The sequence below is a fragment of the Delphinapterus leucas genome, chromosome 3 (assembly GCF_059928025.1).
Source record: "Delphinapterus leucas isolate spDelLeu-1000000601 "Yukka" chromosome 3, BTC_Dleu_Yukka2, whole genome shotgun sequence".
Taxonomy (NCBI): domain Eukaryota; kingdom Metazoa; phylum Chordata; class Mammalia; order Artiodactyla; family Monodontidae; genus Delphinapterus; species Delphinapterus leucas.
This window is the reverse complement of record NC_143131.1, coordinates 6980432-7000727: the sequence shown is the minus strand read 5'-3', so window position 1 is coordinate 7000727 and position 20296 is coordinate 6980432. Positions and strand designations below refer to the sequence as shown.

Below are 20296 nucleotides of genomic sequence, written 5' to 3'. Positions count from 1 at the left end.
CCGAACAGCAGGCACAGGTGGGCATAGAAAGGATGTGTACCATTGCTAGCCTTGGCAAAGGGTTTGTTCTTTTTTGCCTTTTTTTTTTTTTTAAACAAATAGAGTACATTTTCTGGGAGGCAGTGTTGCCTAGTGTTAATAGCTTTAGAACCTTACCAACTTGTCCACTTAATAGCTTTGTGAACTGAGGGACATGTTGAACTTTTCTGTGTTCAAGTGTCCTAATTTGTAAACTCACTTCATAGGGATTGAGAATTATCACTTTTACCAATCTTGTGACCTGTTAGAAAGGACGTGTAGCTTTGAAGAATTTTATTAAGTTGAGGTATAATTGACATAAAACATTATATTAGTTCAGGTGGACGACATAATGATTCTGTGTGTATATACATAGTTACAGAATGTATTTCCTCATGGTGAGAACTTTTGAGATCTGCTCTCTTAGGAAGTTTGAAATATGCAACAGTGTTATTACCTGTAGTCGCTGTGCTGTGTTATGTAATAGTTTTTTTATATAAGATCGTATATAAAATATACATAAAAAATTAATGTAAGTGAAACATTTTGCACATTCTTAAAGCCAAAATTATACTGTTATCCCGGATCAGAAGTTCGTTTTTCTACAGGTAGTTTCTCAGTCCCTAGAGGTGCACTTCTTTCTACTGTCTTTCTTCTAACTTCCACAGCGGTTTATCCAGGGGTCCTGGGAGAGTTTCCACTGTCCTTTATGTATGTCCTTGTCTTCTCGGCCCCGGATAGTATGTTTGGGGCAGCATGCGACTCATCACGCAGAGCAGATGCACGGCAGCATTTCTGAGTGAAGACAAGCTGGCGTTGTTGGCCTTTGCTAGGAAACAGGAAGTTAAAACTAGAATCAGTGCCCATGAATTCTGCTTATAATAGCAGATAGATTTAAGACACTTGTTTTAAAAAAATTCTGTTGTCTCTCTTTTGTACATGAAATGCTGTATTCATTTGGATGGATTTTGCGACGTTTTGAGTTCCTTTTCCTGTATCAGGGCAGGGGAGGTTGTTGTCTGAGTTTAAACAAGCTTACCCCCTGTTCCAGCTGCAGGGTGAGTCTGCAGAGCCGCGGGGGCCTGTGCAGCCGGGCCCCGCAGATCCCATGGGAAGGAGCGTTTCCCACCCCTTGGAGCTGGAGAGTAAACCGGCCGCTGGTATTAGTGACACAGAAGCAACTGAAAGAGCTGAGAATTTAGAGAATAATGAAAATAAGAAAGATGGTGTGTGTGGGTAAGAAACGGTTGTGTCTTTATTTTATTTATTTTCTTTTTGGCTGCGTTGGGTCTTTGCTGCTGCACGCAGGCTTTCTCTAGTTGCGGCGAGCGGGGGCTACTCTTCGTTGCAGTGCGCGGGCTTCTCATTGTGGTGGCTTCTCTTGTTGCGGAGCACAGGCTCTAGGCGTGCGGGCTTCAGTAGTTGCAGCACACGGGCTCAGTAGTTGTGGCTCGCTGGCTCTAGAGTGCAGGCTCAGTAGTTGTGGCACACGGGCTTAGTTGCTCCATGGCATGTGGGATCTTCCCGGACCAGGGCTCAAACCCGTGTCCCCTGCATTGGCAGGCGGATTCTTAACCACTGCGCACCAGGGAAGCCCAACGGTTGTGTCTTGATCCTCACGTTCTTGTGTCTCCCCAGCCCTTGTAGATTAAACAGGAACCCAGATCTCTCTCGGGGGTGGTTTTGCAGGGGTGAGAAGGTCCTTGCTGTAAAGGACACGGTTCAGTGCTGATGACCCCCGGAGGGAAGAGACCTACTTCCCTCCAGAGCCCGGGTGGTGTGGAGCTGGGATGAGGGCTGGGCGGGAGGAGGGATGTGCTGTTGGGATTTAGCGGTATTCCTCGGATGACAGATTACCTCGTCTCCATTCCCTTCTCAGTCCTCCTCCGTCTAAGAAAATGAAGTTATTTGGCTTTAAAGAAGATCCGTTTGTATTTATTCCTGAAGACGACCCATTATTTCCACCTATCCAGTAAGGATGAATTCAACGTTTTAAATTCTTCTTTTAAATTTACCGTAGGATGAAATGCACATGTGGTCACATTTAACTGTAGTTTTTCATTTAGCCCCTTTTTAACAACGCATGTCAGAGCTGGATGAAAGTTTAGAGGGTGTTTACTGAACCCTTCAATTTAAGGTGAGCAGTAATCAGAGAACCTAAGCCACGCAAAGGTATAGATGATAGAGAGATGGAAAACTCTGGACTGAGGCCAGGGCTCCCCACCTTGTTCCCGGTTAGGAAATGAAGAGTAGTGCGTCTGGGTGGGATTTCCAGGTAGAACAAGGTGCTCAGGATAACAGTCTTGGGTTCATCTCTTCCTTGTTTGTTGAACTTAGTATCTTTAAACCAGAGTGGTCACTTACATTCATCGTCTTGTAGATAACTGGTTCTTTGCCTGTGTTTGTAAAAATCCCTCCTAAAATGCCCATGGAGCAGGTGGGTGCTCTTAGGTGTGGTGTTGGAGCAGCAGTTGAGGGGAGAAGTTGCACCTGTTAATGCAGGTCCCAGATCTAGCTGTTTTCAGGCGAAGCTCCTGGAGGCCCAGGTGAAGCAGGTGAAGGTGGGCGTCCACGGCAGAGTGCCAGCACCCTTAACCACAGCAGCTTTGAGAAATGGGATCTGTCGGGGAGAGCAGGCCGCCAAGAGGCATTCGTCACATTCTGAACGGAACTCTTGTAAGCAGCCCTGTCTTTTTCACAGGAAATTTTATGCTTTGGGCCCTTCCTTCCCAAAGATGAATTTGTTAACTCGAACCGTGGAGGGGAAGAGAAGGCAGCTCTACATGGTGTCCAAGGAGCTGAGAAACGTGCTGCTGAACAACAGTGAGAGAGTGAAGGTACCGCTCACACAGCCCCGGGGCCCGCGTGCGCTCAGCGGGTGGTGCTTTCGCCTCTGCTCGGACTCGGTTGGGAGGGGCTGGCCCTGATGCGACCCTGCCAGTCTGTCCGTCGTGGGCAGAGGGGAGCCGAGCTGCCTGGGGGCCTCAGCCGCTGCCAGGCACAGGCTGCCCGGCCGTGTCCTGTCCGCCCCGCTGGGTTCACACCGTCTGCGTCACGGGGGACCAACGTCTGCCTGCTGCTCCTGTGGGCGCTTGGCTTTGTTTTTTTCCATTTTCCTTAGATTTTTTCCACTTCTGGGCCCTCTTCATTTGCTTTACAGTTTTCCCAGCTCATTTCCCTCTTGCCTGCTTGTTTAACGCAGCTCATCTCTGTGTGGTCTGGAGGCCCCCGAGTTCAGAGTGTTCTCAGGACAGTGCTAGGCCATTAGGTGCTGTCTTTCCTGTCCTCAATTGGGTGTCCACTGGGGCTTCCAGGCTGACGGCGTCCTTGCTCCCGATGGCTCGTGGAATGTGTGCTGACCTATTCGTGTGTTCTCAGAGTTTCCTGGTTTTAACGTCTATTGTAATTATCAGTCCGTATAAGCCACAGAAACCAAAGCCGTGTGAGAGTATCGGTCGGGGCAAGAGAACGTCTATTTTAGTCAGATGACTCTTGAAGTATTTTCCACTTCTTTTTTCCTTCTTTTCAGCAGTTACTTAGAGCTCTGTCTCCTTGTGCTAGAAAGGAGTATTTTAGTCGATTATCCTGACTTTCACTTACGTGCGTTTCATCTGATATTTTCCATTCCAGGTTATTAACACTGGGGTTAAAGTCTGGTGTCGAAATAACAGCGGTGAAGAGTTCGACTGTGCTTTCCGGTTGGCGCAGGAGGTAAGTGCAGCCGGTGGGGCGGCACGAGCCGTGAAGGCGTGGATGGGTGATTCTGAGCCGGCCCGGCGGGTTAGGACCATTGAGCACCTGGCCGGCTGCTGCCAGGGGGGCTCTCGAAGACACTGAGCTTTCCCGGGGCGCCAGGGTGGAGCTGTGCTTGCTGGCGTGTGTCCCGTGTGTCACCAGTGTCCCGCCTGCCTGGGGCTGCGGTGAGGGGTGGGGCTGCCGTGAGGGGAGGGGCTCCTGTGAGGGGAGGGCCCGCCAAACCCCGAGGACTTGGGCAGGTGGCTCACCTCACGTGCATGGGCGGTGATTGCTACCATTCGTAATGGCCACCTCTCTTTATTCCCACAGGGAATATATACGTTGTATCCATTTATTAATTCAAGAATTATCACCGTCTCGATGGAAGATGTTAAAATTCTGTTAACCCAGGAAAATCCATTTTTTAGAAAACTCAGCAGTGAGGCATACGGCCAAGTCAAGGACATGGGTAAGCAGTTTGACTGGCGTAGAGACGTCACTTGTCCTCGTACACATAGTGAAGATGTAGGTGTTCCTGCTTGATGGAGCTTTTTCACTTTACGTACATCGTGACTTTGTTCTTAGTGCCTGTGTCGATTTTCGGAGGGATTTCTGGAGACACACCTGATAATCCCTTTCATTGAGGGTCAAGGGCATTGCTGGGGTTGCTCTCCTTCCCCGAGCCAGCCTTCCACGGTCACCTGTGCAGGTGTCGGGGCCCGGCCGGCCCACCTGCCAGAGCCCCAAGCCGCCCGCTGTCACTCAGGCAGCCAGGACCGGGCCCCGCGTGGAAGCAGAGGGCAGGTCCTAGCGCTCAGGTGTGTCTGCGTCTTGAGGCCCAGGAGAGATGAGCACAGGCTGTCGGCTTGGTTTGGCACCTTGACCAGCCCCCTGCGGTAGAATGTGCATCCTTGCCCAAGGTTCCTGCTGCTCTGTGGGTAGCGGTCACATCCTCGCTTTTCTGTTTCATAAACTTCCACCTCGAATCACTGAGTGACGTTTCCTCCTACGAATACAAATAATTCCACCTGGGACTCTAGTTCTGTTTTTCTTTTCATTCTTGCTTGCTTTTTTATAACTTATTCCTTATTTCCGGCTCGATTGGATGAAAAGGGCACAAATCAGTCATTGAAGTTACGTGGTCTCATGCCTTACGTTCCGGCCTGAAGCCTGAGCAGTAGGAGCTCGCCGTGCCGAGGCGTCCTCGTCTCCCCAGGCAGGGCTGCTTTCGAAGTAGGGATTGCTTTAAAGGATGAGGGGACGTGTGTTCTCTTTCTCTTTTAATCCTACATTTGGACGACCGCAGCATAATTTTTGACAGTTTTTAATGTGTTGTTCCATGCTCTTCCTGGGAGTTGGAGCAGTTATTTACTTAGTCTTGAGTTCTGAGAATTAAGCAGTAGTTAACCCCCACCTCCCTGCTCCTGAGAGAGGCTTGCTGAGTGTTTTCAGTCTCTCAGTGGTCTGACGTGAGCCTCTCCTACACTGTCCCCGTGACCCCACTTGGTGCCTGGCTTGCGGATGGCATTGTGAATTTAGACGGAAAGGCCTCTTTTCTGCCTCAAGACCCCTGAGACCAAGAGTCTAGATTACTGTTCTCTGGGCACATAAACGTGCACCGCAGAGGTGTCCCTGCTGGCAGAGCTCGACCAGTGTGTGTCTGTTTCTCTTCCAGCCAAGGGCAGCGTCGTCCTGAAGTACGAACCGGACCCCACGTAAGTGAGACGCTCCTGCCATCGGAGCCTCGGTGTTCTTGGAGGTGGGAGGATGGTGGGTGGTCTTAGAAGCCTTTTATGATGTTCCCCTCAAATAGTACTGTGCAAATTTTAGAAATGGAATATTTTCGTATATCATGAAGATACTCTTGATAAAACATTCCTTTCAAGCCATGTGTATTTTTATTTAGAAGATAAAATGCAGAGTCCTATTCTCTGTGCCCCAGAAATCTAATTCTGATTTTTATCTTAAACAGAGGAAGTGTACAGATAGGACAGTCAAGAGAGGTTGAGCTCTTCCACCTCTGCTGTTGGTTCGGCTGGTGTTTGTGGATCACCGTTAGGTATCAGGCAGTGTTGCTCTGGGCCGGGGCATGAGGGGCCGGCCCCCGTAGCTAGACTGACAGCCACCTCGGGAGCACGGAACCGCTGTTCTGCGACACCCCTCACAGGGGGAGCAGGTCCCACGTGGTCAGCACTTGCCAGAAACAAGACAGAGGACTTGGGGGTCAGGCCCAGGGGTCCTCAGCAAGGGGGTGGCAGAGTCAGCGTTTGCATCCCCAGACTGGTTTACATTTAACAGCTGCCTCTGTCAAATAAAGCACCATTTCCAAAGGAGGGGATAGAACAGGGTCTGGGCTGGAGAGGGGTTTGGGCAGCTTCTCTGGAAGGCAGGACCCAGCTGGACAGCAGCCTGGGTGGAGTCTGCACAGGAGGCCAGGTCCCGGCATCCAGCATCGTCTGCAGGGAGCAGCCTTGGGGCGGGGGGGCAGACCAGGAGTAAGACGGCAGGTGGGTTTTAAGGTAACAGTGCTTGTGTGGCCCACGTAGAAAACTGTAGGCTGTTTTAAGATGTGGGTCCGCTTTTCCACATACACTGGTTTCTACCAGTTGAAGTACACAGATGAAAAGACAGCTTCAGGAATTAGATTTTTTAAAGAAGAAGACAGTGGGAGTATGGGAATTTTCTGGTATTTTCCTGTCATCGTTTTTTACCAAACCACTAAGAAAAGGAGATGTGTTTCCATCTCCTTTTCTTAGTGGTTTCTCTCTTCCTGGTTCAGGCCTTTCTCTTCTCTTTTTCTGTTTGTTTTTTAAGAAATATGATTGAAACGCTTGTTTGTTCCATGCACAGCCTGTGTCACTGATGCCTGGCATCAGGTAGGCTTGGGACACATGTTTACTTAAATGAGGGCTTTAGGAGCCTAAAAACTAGACCAGAGTCACGTTTGAAAGAAAGTAAATAACAGTATGCATGGATACGCACAGTGCTTGATAAGGGACACATGCGTAATACAGACAGTAGCCGCCCTCCCAGTTAGGAAAGGGGAGTTGATGCCGCCTGGGAAGCCGGTTGCGCAGCCAGGGTGTTTGGACCCGGATGGCACTGCTTGCTGGACACAGGCAGGCTTGGTGTGCTGGGCATTGTACTGTTACGGGGGTGGGTGACCAGACCCAATTTTGGGAAGCATTGAGTCTGCAAAGAATGGTGGTCCTGGCTCCCGGTCCTGGCACCCCACGCGGCTGGCGCTGTTACTCTGGGCCCAGTTACCCGGCCTCTGCGGGGCCTCAGCTTGCTCACCTGTAGACGTGGGCAGGAGCTGCAAGGAGCCATGAGGGACAGGACAGATTCCTGTTGGTGGGTAGGGTGGGCATACAGATAGGTCTTCACATTGGCGAAGACACAAGTATTTGGAGATTCTAACACTGAAAGTGTTTGAAATCTGCAGATTTGGGGGTTATTCCACTGTGCGTTTTTAGAAGGAAAGACTGGCCAACCTGAGGGCGTTGATGCTCTTCAGGACAGAAGGAAGGAAGCTGGTTTTCCTTTGAGAGAAGCCTCCATAGAATCACAGACTAAAATGCCTTCCCCGTGGCTTGGGGGTATTTTGGGGGAGCAGTTGTGTGTTAGTACTGCCTACGGTGCAGTTAGGAGGATGTTTAACGCTTACCCGGAGCCGTTCTGTTCACAGGAAACCGGACACACTCCAGTGCCCCATCGTGTTATGTGGATGGCGGGGAAAGGCCTCGATTCGAACTTTTGTGCCAAAGAACGAACGGCTTCACTATCTCAGGATGATGGGGCTGGAAGTGTTGGCAGAAAAGAAGAAAGAGGGGGCTGTTCCGACAAGCGAGAGTGCAGCCAGCCCTGGGGCTCCGGAGGACAAGGCGGGTGCCGAGCAAGGGGCAGAGTAGCCGGCTGGCCGGATGCTGCCACAGGCAGTGACCCGGCGGCCGGCCCGCCCCGGTGCGCTGGCTGCAGGGGCCTCCACCTCAGCGTCGCCGCTGAGACGAAACCCAGGCCTACTTCTGACTGGTGAGGCACACGTCTGTAAAGACTGGGAAGTGACGGAAGGTTAGGTCTTTGAATGACCCCCGGACTCCTTTCACATGGAGCGTATGGAAGGTATTTTTTTAGCTTGTTAGAATTTCCCCATTTCTTTGGCAAAGATGGGTCCAGCATGCCTGTTGCTGGTAATAGACTTTCATTGTTAAAGTCTTATTCTACCAAGACATATAACTGCCCTGGCAGAAAATTTCAGGTCCCTTTTGTTATGCCTATATGGGTCTTAAGGCCTAGTGCTTCTTTTAGGCATTTTTTTAGGGAGAATCTGTAACTACATGTGGATTGTTGGAAAACTGTACTGTCAGTTTTAATAATTGTATTAAGTTGCCCATTAGTGCGACATTAATACGCAGTGGGGTTAATATCTGAGGTCTCAGATGACTTCTGTGCCTTTGTAATAAAAGGTAAAATAAACTTTCTCACAGTAAGAGCTGTATTGTGAATTGTGATACTAGTCATGAGGGGCTTATGTGCTTTTATTGGAGTACCCTGCAATTTTAATTTTTAAATGGGGTTTGGGATCCTTGGAAAGTTTAAATAAAGAGTCATTAATGAAAATGGGTATGTGTACGACTCTAGTGTTTACTCCAGTTCATGAGGCAGAAGGAACTAACTTATTTTGGGGTAAATGGAAACATTAGGATTAAAGCCTTAGCTGGTGGAAGGAATTTTAATGTGAAGACAGCTCTTGAATAAAGTCAGTAGTTAGGCCTGAAAGCGCTTGAAGGACTTTCTTGTGGGTTTACCTTTTATCCTCCAGAGGGCGGTATTGACCCTTCAGCTACAGTGAGCCCGATTTGGGTGGGTAAAGGGTTGCTCAGCAGCTTGCGAACCATCTCCAGTGCTGAATGGGCTCCCTCGGGCACTGTGCTGACCAGGCAGGAGCTGCGCGGTCATTTCAGTTAATCACTTACCAGGTCCCTGCTATGTGTCAGGTGGGGTTCTGGGTGACACATCTTATCATGACAATCAGAATTTCAGAAGAGAAGAGTATGGTGTGGTGAACCTTCATGGCCCTGTCATCTGGCTTTCACAGTGAATACAGTCTTATTAATACCCACCTTTTTATATTATTTTGAAGTAAATCGTGTCTAACATTTCAAGATAAGGACCCTTTTTCTTTTTAAAAAATAACCTCGGGACTCCCCTGGCGGTCCAGTGGTTAAGATTTCGCCTTCCAGTGCAGGGGGCGTGGATTCAATCCCTGGTCTGGGAACTAAGATCCCACACGCCTCATGGCCAAAAAACCAAAACATAAAACAGAAGCAACATTGTAACAAATTCAATAGAGACTTTAAAAATGGCCCACATCAAAAAAATCTTTTAAAAAATAAAAATAAAAAATAACCTCAGGGGCTTCCCTGGTGGCGCAGTGGTTGAGAGTCCGCCTGCCGATGCAGGGGACACGGGTTCGTGCCCTGGTCCGGGAAGATCCCACATGCCGCGGAGCGGCTGGGCCCGTGAGCCACGGCTGCTGAGCCTGCGCGTCTGGAGCCTGTGCTCCGCAACGGGAGAGGCCACAACAGTGAGAGGCCCGCATACCGCAAAAAAAAAAATAAAAATAAAAAAATAACCTCAATAACTTCACACCAAAAGCAGTAACAATTCCTTAATGTCAAATAACTTACGTGAAAATTCTGTACACTGAAAACTATTAAGACATGGATGAAAAAATTGAAGACACACATAAATGGGAAGATACTCCATGCTCATGGATTGGAAGAATTAATACTGTTGAAATGTCCATACTGCCCAAAGTGATCTTACAGATTTGATGCAAGCCCTAAAAAATTCCAATGGCATTCTTCACAGAAAAAAGAATCCTAAAATTTGTATGGAGCCACAAGAGACCCTGAATAGCCAAGGCAATCTTGAGAAAAAGGATAAAGTTATAGGCATCATATTCCTGATTTCAAACTGTATTAAAAAGCTATAGCAAAACAGTATGCTATTGGTAGGAAAACAGGCATGTAGATCAGAATAGAAAGCCCAGGAATAAACTCATGCATATATAGTCAATTTTTGGCAAAGGAACTGAGACTATACAATGAGAACAGGACAGTCTCTTCAATAAATAGTGCTGGGAAAAGAGGATTGCCACATGCACAGAGCATGAAACTGGACCCCTATCTTACACATATACAAAAGTCAGCTCAAAGTGGATTAAAGACTTAAATGTAGACTGAAACTCTGAAGTTTCTAGAAGAAAACATAAGGGGTAAGCTCCATGACATGGCTCCTGGCAATGATTCTTTTGGGTATGACAACAAAAGCAAAAATAAACAGGTGGGACTACAAAGGAAACCAACAAAATGAAAAGGTAATCTATGGGATGGAAGAAAATGTTTGCAAACCATATGTCTGATAAGGGGTTAATACTAAAATTTAACCTGTTAATACTAAAAATACAGGGAACCCATACAACTGAATTCAAAAAAAAATCCAATTAAAAAAAGGGGCAAAGGACTTAAGTAGGCATTTTCCCAAAGAAGACAAATGGCCACAGATACATGAAAAAGTGCTCAACATCAGCAGTCATCAGGGAAATGCAAATCAAAACCACGAGATGTCACCTCACAATTTGTTAGGATGACTATTACCTAAAAGAAGAAAGGCTGGTGAGGACATGGGGAAGAGAGAACCCTGGTACACTGATGGTGGGAGTGGAAAACGGTCTGGAGGTTCTTCGAGAAATTAAAAATAGAACTACCAGATGATTCAGCAGTCTTCTGGGTATTGATCCAAAGGGAATGAAACTTATCTCCAAGAGATATCTGCACCCCCATGTTAGTCATAGTGTTATTTACAATAGCCAGGGTACAGAAACGGGTAAACCTAAGTGTTCATCAACAGATGAATGGGTAAAGAAGTGGCGCATGTATATACAACGGGATATTATTCAGCCGTAAAAAAGAAAGCAGTCCTGCCATTGTGACAACATGGATGGACCTCGGGCGTTGTGCTGAGTGAAATAAGGCAGACAGAAAGACAAATACGACATGGTGTCGTTTATGTGTGGAATCTAAAAAAGAAAAGTTGAACTCAGAAAAAAGCAGTAGAAAAGTGGCTGCTGGGAGATGGAGAAGAAATAAAGACCAAAAATCCCCACCAATAGCTTAGTTAATGTTCACATTTGCTTCTTCTCAGTTTGTTTTTTAAATTGGTTTGGACAAATAGGCCACACGCTGTGTTTGGTTGATTTGTCTCCTAAGTCTTGATTTTGAAATACTTTCCAGCTCAGTAGTGTGAAGAGTTCCTATTTACCCTTCACCTAAATTCCTGTGTCTGTGTGTGTGTAACTAATTTTTTTTTCTGAACCATTTGAGTTAGTTGCAGACATGTTTCATTATCCCTTATTACTTCGGCATGTCTTTGCTAAAAACAAAGGCACCAGGAGCATATCAAGAGGCTCGTGACGTGGATTTGTTGCTTCCTAGTTAAGTTTTACTTGAGTAAAACTGCCTCCACGTTTCTTCACTTAAAACATTAACAGGTATTTTGCAGGGAGATACTTTGACTGTGTATCTCTTTGTTATCAAACTTGACCAGCTTTAGCATTTCTTGGTAATTTTTCCTGAACTGGTATTTACTATGAGATCTGCAAAATGATAATTTGCAATTTTATCACTCCTCTACATTATTAGTTTGCATTCTACACTAAACACTTTTCCCCTCTCCCCTATTTACTTCTTTATTCATTTATGTCATGTGGACTCAAGGATTCCTGTTTTATTCAGTAAGCTATATGTTACTGTCATTGTCCCAGGATTTGCTGATGGGAGTTGCTTCTAGTCGGTTCTAACGTCCTTCCACATGTCCCCATCATGCTTCTTTCTGGTACAATGATGGTCCAGTCCTGGAGCCACCCTGGATCCCCAGATCCTTTTAGTGCAACCTGGTAGTTAGAAACCAACGTCTGGTATTAGGTGTGCTCACAGCTACTGGGGTGTTGTTTTTTACAGGCCCTCTCAGCAGAAAGAGCTAGGAAATAAATGCATGTGTGTGCACACACCTTACATTTGTACATCTGTATGTGTTACCTGTACATTGTTTAAAACCATGTCACACCAATGCCTCTGATTCCAACCCACCACCTGGTTCTATTGTAGTCCCCCTTCCATATTTATCTTCCCTTTTTTCCCACGTAAGCAGCGTAGCCCTGATTTTCCTATTTCTATTTGTTCAACATTTGAAGGTACTAATCCCCTCTTTCACTGGAGCTGAAAGCCTCAGACCCTGGCCCTTCCAATTCCCACCAGCTGTGCCGAGGCCAACTTCACCAGCCAAAGGTAAGGGGGAGCTCTTAGTTCTGTTCAAGTTTCTCTAGAGCTGCTTTAAAATGCAGATTTCTGGCCCTATTATTGGAGACTCTTATTTCTTATGGCCAGGTGGAGTCTAAACCCCATATGGCCTGACTTGTGATCAGGTTGAGGACCATTGGTTTATATAACCTTAAAGGCAAATTAGAACCCTTGCTGTTTTCTTTGCAGTAAAGATGGCTAACATTTGTTCAGTTGAGGTACTTTACAAACATTTTGTGTGGCTGTAGTCTATATAGGCATGGTTAGATTGTCACAACCAATATTAAATGACAGCCATAATTCAAACCCAGTTCTGTCCACACTGCATCATAGTTACTGTGGGCCCACGCAGTCGATAAAACACCCTTGAGTATTTCGATCTCATCCCAATTTAATGTATAAGCAAACCAAGTCCTAGGCAATAACAGTCATTTAACAGGGCAATGTCGGGCCTTTGCCAATGATAGTTAAGTGATTTACTTACACTGACTCATATCAGTCAGGTGTGACCAGGAGGAACCACATAGTAATTTGTGGGAACGGGAAATTTAATAGGAAGGATGGCTTATGGTAGTGGAGTCGGGGTAATGAGGGCTTGGCTGGTAAAAAGTAAAGAGAATGGTGAAGGGTATGGGAATGACAGAAGCAGCAGCTAGCCCTGGGCGAGAGCACCGCAGGAGGAGCCCATCACTCCTCACCCCGGGATTTGTTGAGGAGGGTGTGACCGCAGGGACATTGCTATGGCTCTGCGTTGGTGGAACTTGCTGGAAGTCTGCCCTCTAGGGTGCCGGGCAAGGCTGCTGGCCACTGGGCGCTGCTGGTCATTGCACCCCGCAGGAGCTGGACACGGGGCAGCTGGGGAGCAAGGATGCCAGAATCTTGAGGCAAAACCCCTTCTTCCTGCAGTGTCTCTCTAGTGCCCTCTACTGCCAGAACTGTTTCAAGGACCCAGATCCCTTTTGGCAGAGAGGGCAATGATGGATGAACTTGTAGCCATGAGACAATAAACTGACCAGTGATGTGTGACTCATTCAATACAGCAACCTAATGGAGGGGGGGGGGTATTATCACCCCTACTCACAGATAAGGAATCTTAAGTAACTACCAGAGTAAGTGACAAAGCCAGGATTCCAATTTTTTTGGTTTTGTATGTTTGTTTTTTCTTTAAAACACGGTAGTTTATTTTTTTTATCACATTATGAGCAGCCTGCAGGCAGGCTGTTTTGATAAATACGGGAACTTTAGTTACCAAAACATAAAGAAAATAATTCAAATTTAAATGTAAATGATTTCCCCTGATTCCCTAATTAGGGGTACAGCAATTGGTATATAACATTTATTATTATTATTTACATAACCAAGGCTTCATTACCTTGTGAAAAAATAAATTCAGATTTTTTTCTTCAGACCTGCTCCTTCCCTGAATTAACAGGATTCCAATTTTTAAAAAAGTCTTGACCTACAGGAGCAGAGCCAGCAGTTCAGTCGTGACTGGGGCCTCTACCACAGGACACCTCCCTTTTTAAGGGATAGTTGCATTGCAAGGGCTGCTTTTTAGTGATCACGTTTTCATGGCTTCAGCAGCTTTTCAAAACTGCCAGTAAGGAGTGAACCTCCAGAGGAGCAAATGTGATGTATGAGGATATGTTTTCTTGCTTCTCTTAGAATTAAAGCTACTTAAAACCTCTAAGCTTTTTTGTCAAATGTAAATTTATGAGCTTTTCTCGAAGCAGAGGATAATTAGGAGGGTTTGGTTTGAGACATGGATTGAATCCAGGCATCTAATTTCACTGCCCCCCAAGCCCTAATAAAACTACAGTAACCATATTTTAACAAACAAAAACAAAGAGAGGGCAGTACAGAAGCAACACCATTTCAGAAGCTGGAAGGCAAACTGAGCGGTAGCAATATGAGAACCGAGAGAGTGAACCCCTAAGTCAGTGATGAGCGCAGCCGAGAAGCAGTCCGCTGTGCAGCCGTCCACAGGCAGCCCTTCCCTGGGCTCCTGAATGTTTGGGGCAGCCAGTCTCCCCGTGGGAGATTATTGGAAGACACTTCTCTGGAACCTGTCCAGCTCCAGGGGAAAGATCTAAAGTGTGGCCTCAGGGTTCCCAGAGCTGGCTGCCTAGAGTCACCCTCAGGTGGCATTCTCCCCAGCAGTGCAGCTGAGATGCCTTGGAGCCCTCGAGTAGTCAAGAGTAGACAACCAAGGATTCCCCAGACACCTGGAAACAGCCTCTGTCATTGAATATAGGAATCAAAGCAAACAGGACAAAGCAGCTAGGAAGAAGCACAGACTACAGGGAGAAGAAAGCTTCTTAAAAAATATCCCTTTTATTAAAAAATAAGTTAGAGGATGATGGTATATGGCTAAGCCTGATGAGACCGTTTAAAAACCCGAAATAAAAATTGACAAGGATGTTCTTAACATGAACACTTACACTGAAGGTTTCTCTCCAGTTCTAATCAATATTTTGGTGAGGGGTTTCTGCTCTGAAAAGAGGGTGTTGCAGGAGAAAAGACCGATCTGGCTAAAGAACAAACGTTTTCTCGCCAGGACACAGATAACGCTCGTATTTGCCTAGAGGGCATCTCTGAAGGAGACCCACGCGTCCAGAAATAGCGGTGGGTTGGTTGCAGGTGAGGCAACCTGGGAGACAAATTTTTCACTTAAAAGCCTCTGTTTCCTTTGAGCTTTGGAATACCACATTAGAGAAGATGATAAAATAAAGTTCCTAAAAAAGAATGACAAATATACATAACTCTGACCCAGCAAGTCCACTTCCTGCACCTGCAAGTGAGCAAAGTGATGTGTCTACATCATGCAATGCAACATCGTTTATGGTAACAGAAAACTGGAAAGACCTGCGAAGCCCATGGCAAGGGCACTGGTGAAATTAATGATGCCTAACCATGCAGAGGAACACTCCCGCCATCAAAAAGGCGGGAGGAAACCAAGAGTCCTCTCCCAGGGGACTGGGAGAATCATCCAGCCAGTTGCGACATACGTGTGAAGTGCTGTCCACCAGGAAGCTCATCAGAGACTCAGAGCCCAAGGTTTGTACCAGGGCTGGTCATGTAGGCACCCCCTGCCTGGCACATTCAAAATCCCAGCCTTCCACAAGGAAAGCAGGTGTTCAGGACATTGCATAAACAGTCGAGGCACAGAAACCCTCCCAATCAGTTAGGGTGGGAGGAACACTCCCCAAATTCAAGTTCCCAGAGGCCAGCCTTGCATTCAGGCCTTTCTGAGGACAGTGGTCTCAGCCCTGCTGTGTTGGCTCTTCCCGGAACACCTCTGCCCTGGCTCACTCACTTTGATGGCGTGAGTGCTGTGTTGAAGGAGCAAAGAGCTGAGGGCCCTCGGGCAGCATCTCACATGGCACTGAATCCTGCCAACAGCTGTGTAGGCGGGCCTGGAAGTGGGTCCGTCCTTAGTCAAGTCTTGAGATGACTGAGCCTCGTGAGACACCTTGAAGATGGAGACCCAGAAAAGACCCAAATTCCTGATCCACAGAAACCACAAGACGGTAAATGTTTCAAGCCACTAAATCCTGGGGTGATTTGTTATGCAGCCATAGATAACTGATATAGTCACTTACTGACTGATTGACTGACTGTGTGAGCCCGGGCAAGTTTCTTAACATCTCTGGGCCTCCATTTCCTCATCTGTGAAATGGGCATAATGACGGCACCCACCTGATAGGGCTGAAGTTGTGACAGAGTGGGACACATTAGGGACAGCACTTGACAGCAAGTGTTTCAACGTGGAGGCTGATTTTTTTAGGCTGCTAGGACAAGGCATTCACTGCTAAGCCCTTGTTTCTTTTTTTTTTTTAAGATTTAATTTTATTTATTTTTGGCTGCATTGGTTCTTCGTTGCTGTGCGCGGGCTCTCCCTAGTTGTGGCGAGCGGGGGCTACTCTTCGCTGCGGTGTGCGGGCTTCTCCTTGCAGTGGCTTCTCTTGTTGTGGAGCATGGGCTCTAGGCGTGCGGGCTTCAGTAATTGTGACATGTGGGCTTCAGTAGCTGTGGTGCGCGAGCTCTAAAGCGCAGGCTCAGTAGTTGTGGCGCACGGGCTTAGTTGCTCCGTGGCATGTGGGATCTTCCCGGACCAGGGATGGGACCCGTGTCCCCCTGCACTGGCAGGCGGATTCTTATCCACTGCACCACCAGTGAAGTCCATAGCCCTTGTTTCTTTTCCCTCTTGGATAAAACCTTTTGATCAGGCAGATAGAGATCAGCTGGGTGAAGTATATGCCGCTTAAACTGTGGTCTCGCTCACAGGTTCTGTTGCTGCAAAGGACCTCAGTCTCAGGAGTGACTAAGGCAGTCAGACACGGAGGGAAAGCCCGGGAACCGCATAGCACCACCTGGCTCATATGCTTCTGCTCTCACTTCTTTTCCTGGGCTCGGGGAGGGGGTGTTTCATGCCAGGGGTAGCAGCTCAGGAACTGGCCTCGGCAGGAAATACGGAACTGTGTAGTGGACCCCATTCTTTGATTTTCAAGCACCAGTTTCCATCACCAGCTCCTTCCAGCCTTAAAGTCAAACTTCAGTATTGAAGATAGTTTTAAAGTAGCAAATGAGAAACTCCTAAAACCTGGAAAACATAGGTCTTGCATTAAAAGTATCCAAGCACCTGGGAAATTATGCAAATTTGTGTTGTAATTAGATTATTTATAAGATTGTCATTGGTGTCAGGAGAATGGCTACACTTTTTAAAATAAAAATAAATATCTGTGGTTTGGTTTTCCAGGTGGATTTTGGTTGCAACAGATAGCATTTCCCAGTAACAAAATGTCTGAATATTTAAGCCAGTTTTAAACAATGACAAGTACAAACAGTATAAAGGGTCCAGAGCGTGCACTAACGGGATGCAACCAGTGCCAACGTTCAGATATGCCTTTTATAACTGATCTCTCATTATTAGCGTTGGACCGTTTGCGTGGCCCAATCTTTGGAAAGGCAGAGACATAAAGTACATATAAATATAGAAGTGGGCAGTGCTCTGCTTCCCAATGATATCAGCAAGTCAAGTTCGGTGGGTGAGGGAAGGTCGAGGTGTGCTGAGGGCCTGTCCCGCTTGGGAGGGAGGTGACAGTTCTCTAAGGCTGATTAATCAATGCATGTTTTAGTTAGGTTCCCTGGGAAACAGCCCCGGGCTGGAGATCTGCATGCAGGAAGTTTGGATCAGAAGGCTAGGCCCAGGGAAGGAAGCAGGGCTGGGCTGTGTGCCCAAGCATGGTGCATCCCCTACACAACTGACACGTGTTTGTCAACATGGTAGAGACATAAAAATAGGAATTATGACTTCCCATCCACTAGAGGAAAAAGGTAACAAAATTTTATCAGTCTAAGGGGAGCAAAGAATGGGGAAAAAGGATAGAAATAACAAGAAAACACAAAACAGCTCAAACAATTGAAACGAGACGGACACAGGCAAACACTAAAGAAAGATGGAGGTGTGGGTGTTTTACTTTAATATTATTTGGAAGAGTCCAACATTCACAGCGTTCAGTATTTGAGAGGTTCAGATCAGCAAGATGCCTCCCTCCACCTTCTCCTGGCCCCCTTTTTCCTCCTTGGCAGCCACGAGCATCAGTAATTTCCTGTATATTCTTCCAGAGATATTCCATGCAGGTATTTTCTCCCTTTTACACAAATATGACTTCTGTACAGAATGTTCTGCTCCTAGCATTTGTTTTTATTTAATAATGCCGCTTGGAAATTATTTCATATCAGTACATCAGGAGCTTCGTTCTTTCTTAGTGGGCAGAGGATCCCCCGTTTAGCCAAAACCTTGTGAATAGACACTTGGGTTGTTTCCGGTCCTTTGTTACTACCCCAAAAGCCTGCAAGAATAACCTTGTACCTTTCATTTCAAATACTGCACATGGCATGTGGGCTAGAATAAATTCCTAGCAGTGACATTTATTGGTCAGGGAATATGTGCATTTTAAATTAGGACAGATATCAGGCGTGTTGATATTAATATCAAATAAAACAGAATTCATTGTAAGACACATTAAATGGGAAAAACAGGAATTTTTATATATTTTATATTCATAAAAGAAATAATCTACCAAGAACATATAACAGCCTTTAACCTTAAAACACCTTACAACAAAATACTAAAAAAGCAAAAAATATTACCAATAGAAGAAGAAATTGACAAATCCACAGTTATATTAAGAAATTTTAATAATAACATCTATCAGAAATTGACAAGCAAAGTAGAAGATAGCGATTTGAGTATCAATTAACAAGCCTGAGCAAAACACAAAGTAATGAAATAGAACACATACTCATTAGGGGTGACCGATCATTCAAAAGCTTTTGGAAAGACCAGTAAAACAGGCACCTCTCTGGTAACTGCTCAAGGAAGAAAGAGACAGTGAGAGAAGGCAATTGCACTACTGGAGAGACTTGTAAGTGTGCAAGGACACATCCATCCCCCTTCGTGCCAATGGGCTTGAAGGCATGGGTGAAATGAAAACATACAGGAAATCACCAGATTTGTTCCAAGAAACGGAGAGAAACAAAGGGAAAGGGCGGTTGGAGATGCACCCACCTCCTCGCCCCAAACAGGCACGAGACCCAGGGGGATTTCCAGGTGAACTTTGCCAAATTTTCAGGGAACACCTCTTTCCTATGTTAAATTCACTTTATAGAAAAAGTTAGGACATTTCCCGCATCATTCTGTGTTGGCGTACCCAGGAGGCCCCAAGTGGTCAAGGACACATACAAAAAGGAAACCCTGCTGCTGACACATCACTACCACGGATGCAAAAAGACCTAAGTAAAACATTAGTGAGACAAGACAAGCCGGGAATTAAAATAAGGGATGTGCTATGATGTATTCACGGGGCATAAGGAATTACATTCTCTATATAATTATATATTCTATTGTATATACTATAGATATTATTTATTATATATTTACATTATAAAATAAACGATATATGAATGTATACATTTAATACAGCTACATAAGGAATCATAAGGAATACTCAGTGGTTAAAGGAGAAAAATTAAAATATTGACTTAATGAAATTCAAGACTCATTCCTTACCTTAAAAGTAAAAATAAGCTAAGAATAGAAGGGAGGACTTCCCTGGTGGCGCAGTGGTTGGGAGTCCACCTGCCGATGCAGGGGACACGGGTTCGTGCCCCGGTCCGGGAAGATCCCACATGCCGCGAAGTGGCTGGGCCCGTGAGCCATGGCTGCTGAGCCTGTGCATCCGGAGCCTGTGCTCCACACCGCGTACTGAAAAAAAAAAAAAAAAAAAAAAGAAGGGAACTTTTTAAACTTCATGAAGGGTATTTATCAGAAATCCTGTATCAAACATCATAATTAACAGTAAAAATATTAGAAACCAGAACCAACTAACAGATATTGTTCACTATTGTCTCAATTAGTCCACATCGACAGTCCTGGTCAGTTCAGTGAGACAAAGAGAAGAAATGAGGGAAAGAAGAAATCAACACTGCCATCATTTGCATGTCAGATAATTATCTATGTATGAAAATCCAAGAGAATGAACTGGAAAGGTATATAAAAATCTTTTATTTAAATAGTTCAGTGATTTGATAAAGATAGAAGACATCATAAACAAAGATTTTTACAAAGTGACACGCTGAGAGAAAATATTTGCTGTACGTATAACAGATAACACATCACCTCCATGCTATGTAAATAGCTTCTTCAAATCACTAAGAGAAAGATGAACAATTTGAGAGACAAGTAGGCAAAGGAGAGACACAGGTAGTTTGCAGAAAAAGATGTGCAAGTGACCACTAGACAGCCCCACACAGACTTAAGAAATGAGAAATGATAGTGTCAAGGAGTTTTGATTATTCACTCATCAAAGGGACCAAAGTTGAAGGGGTGAAGGTGGTGGGCAAATGGGTACCTTCTGGTTAGCACCATCATCTTGGGAGGTGGGCTTTCCCTGTGCTTCCAGTTAGATTTCAGGAGAGGCTGTGTTGCTGGCACCACTAACATGACCTTGGGTTAAGTAGGTCTGGGTTAGGGGCGGGGATCTCCGTGGATCTCTGTTGCTCTAGGACTTGGGTCCCAGGAGTCGGATGGATGAGGCTCTTCCCTGTTCTCTCACGGGGCTGAAGGGTGGCCAGGTGTGTTTGTGTGCGTGTTTAGCCTCTGCCTGGCTGGCTGT

The 20296-nt window shown here is 46.0% G+C and overlaps 1 protein-coding gene across 1 annotated transcript in view; it reads left to right on the top strand.

Moving 5' to 3' along the window:
* The window catches only part of NSUN2 (NOP2/Sun RNA methyltransferase 2), a 40989-nt gene extending 21560 nt beyond the window's left edge, over positions 1 to 19429 (top strand). The window contains 8 exon segments of the mRNA XM_022581358.2: positions 1070 to 1254; positions 1898 to 1990; positions 2720 to 2855; positions 3649 to 3729; positions 4084 to 4222; positions 5429 to 5468; positions 7442 to 7659; positions 7662 to 19429. Coding sequence (XP_022437066.2) covers positions 1070 to 1254; positions 1898 to 1990; positions 2720 to 2855; positions 3649 to 3729; positions 4084 to 4222; positions 5429 to 5468; positions 7442 to 7659; positions 7662 to 7789 — 1020 coding nt within the window. The 3' untranslated portion in view covers positions 7790 to 19429.
* The last annotated feature ends 867 nt before the right edge of the window (positions 19430 to 20296 follow it).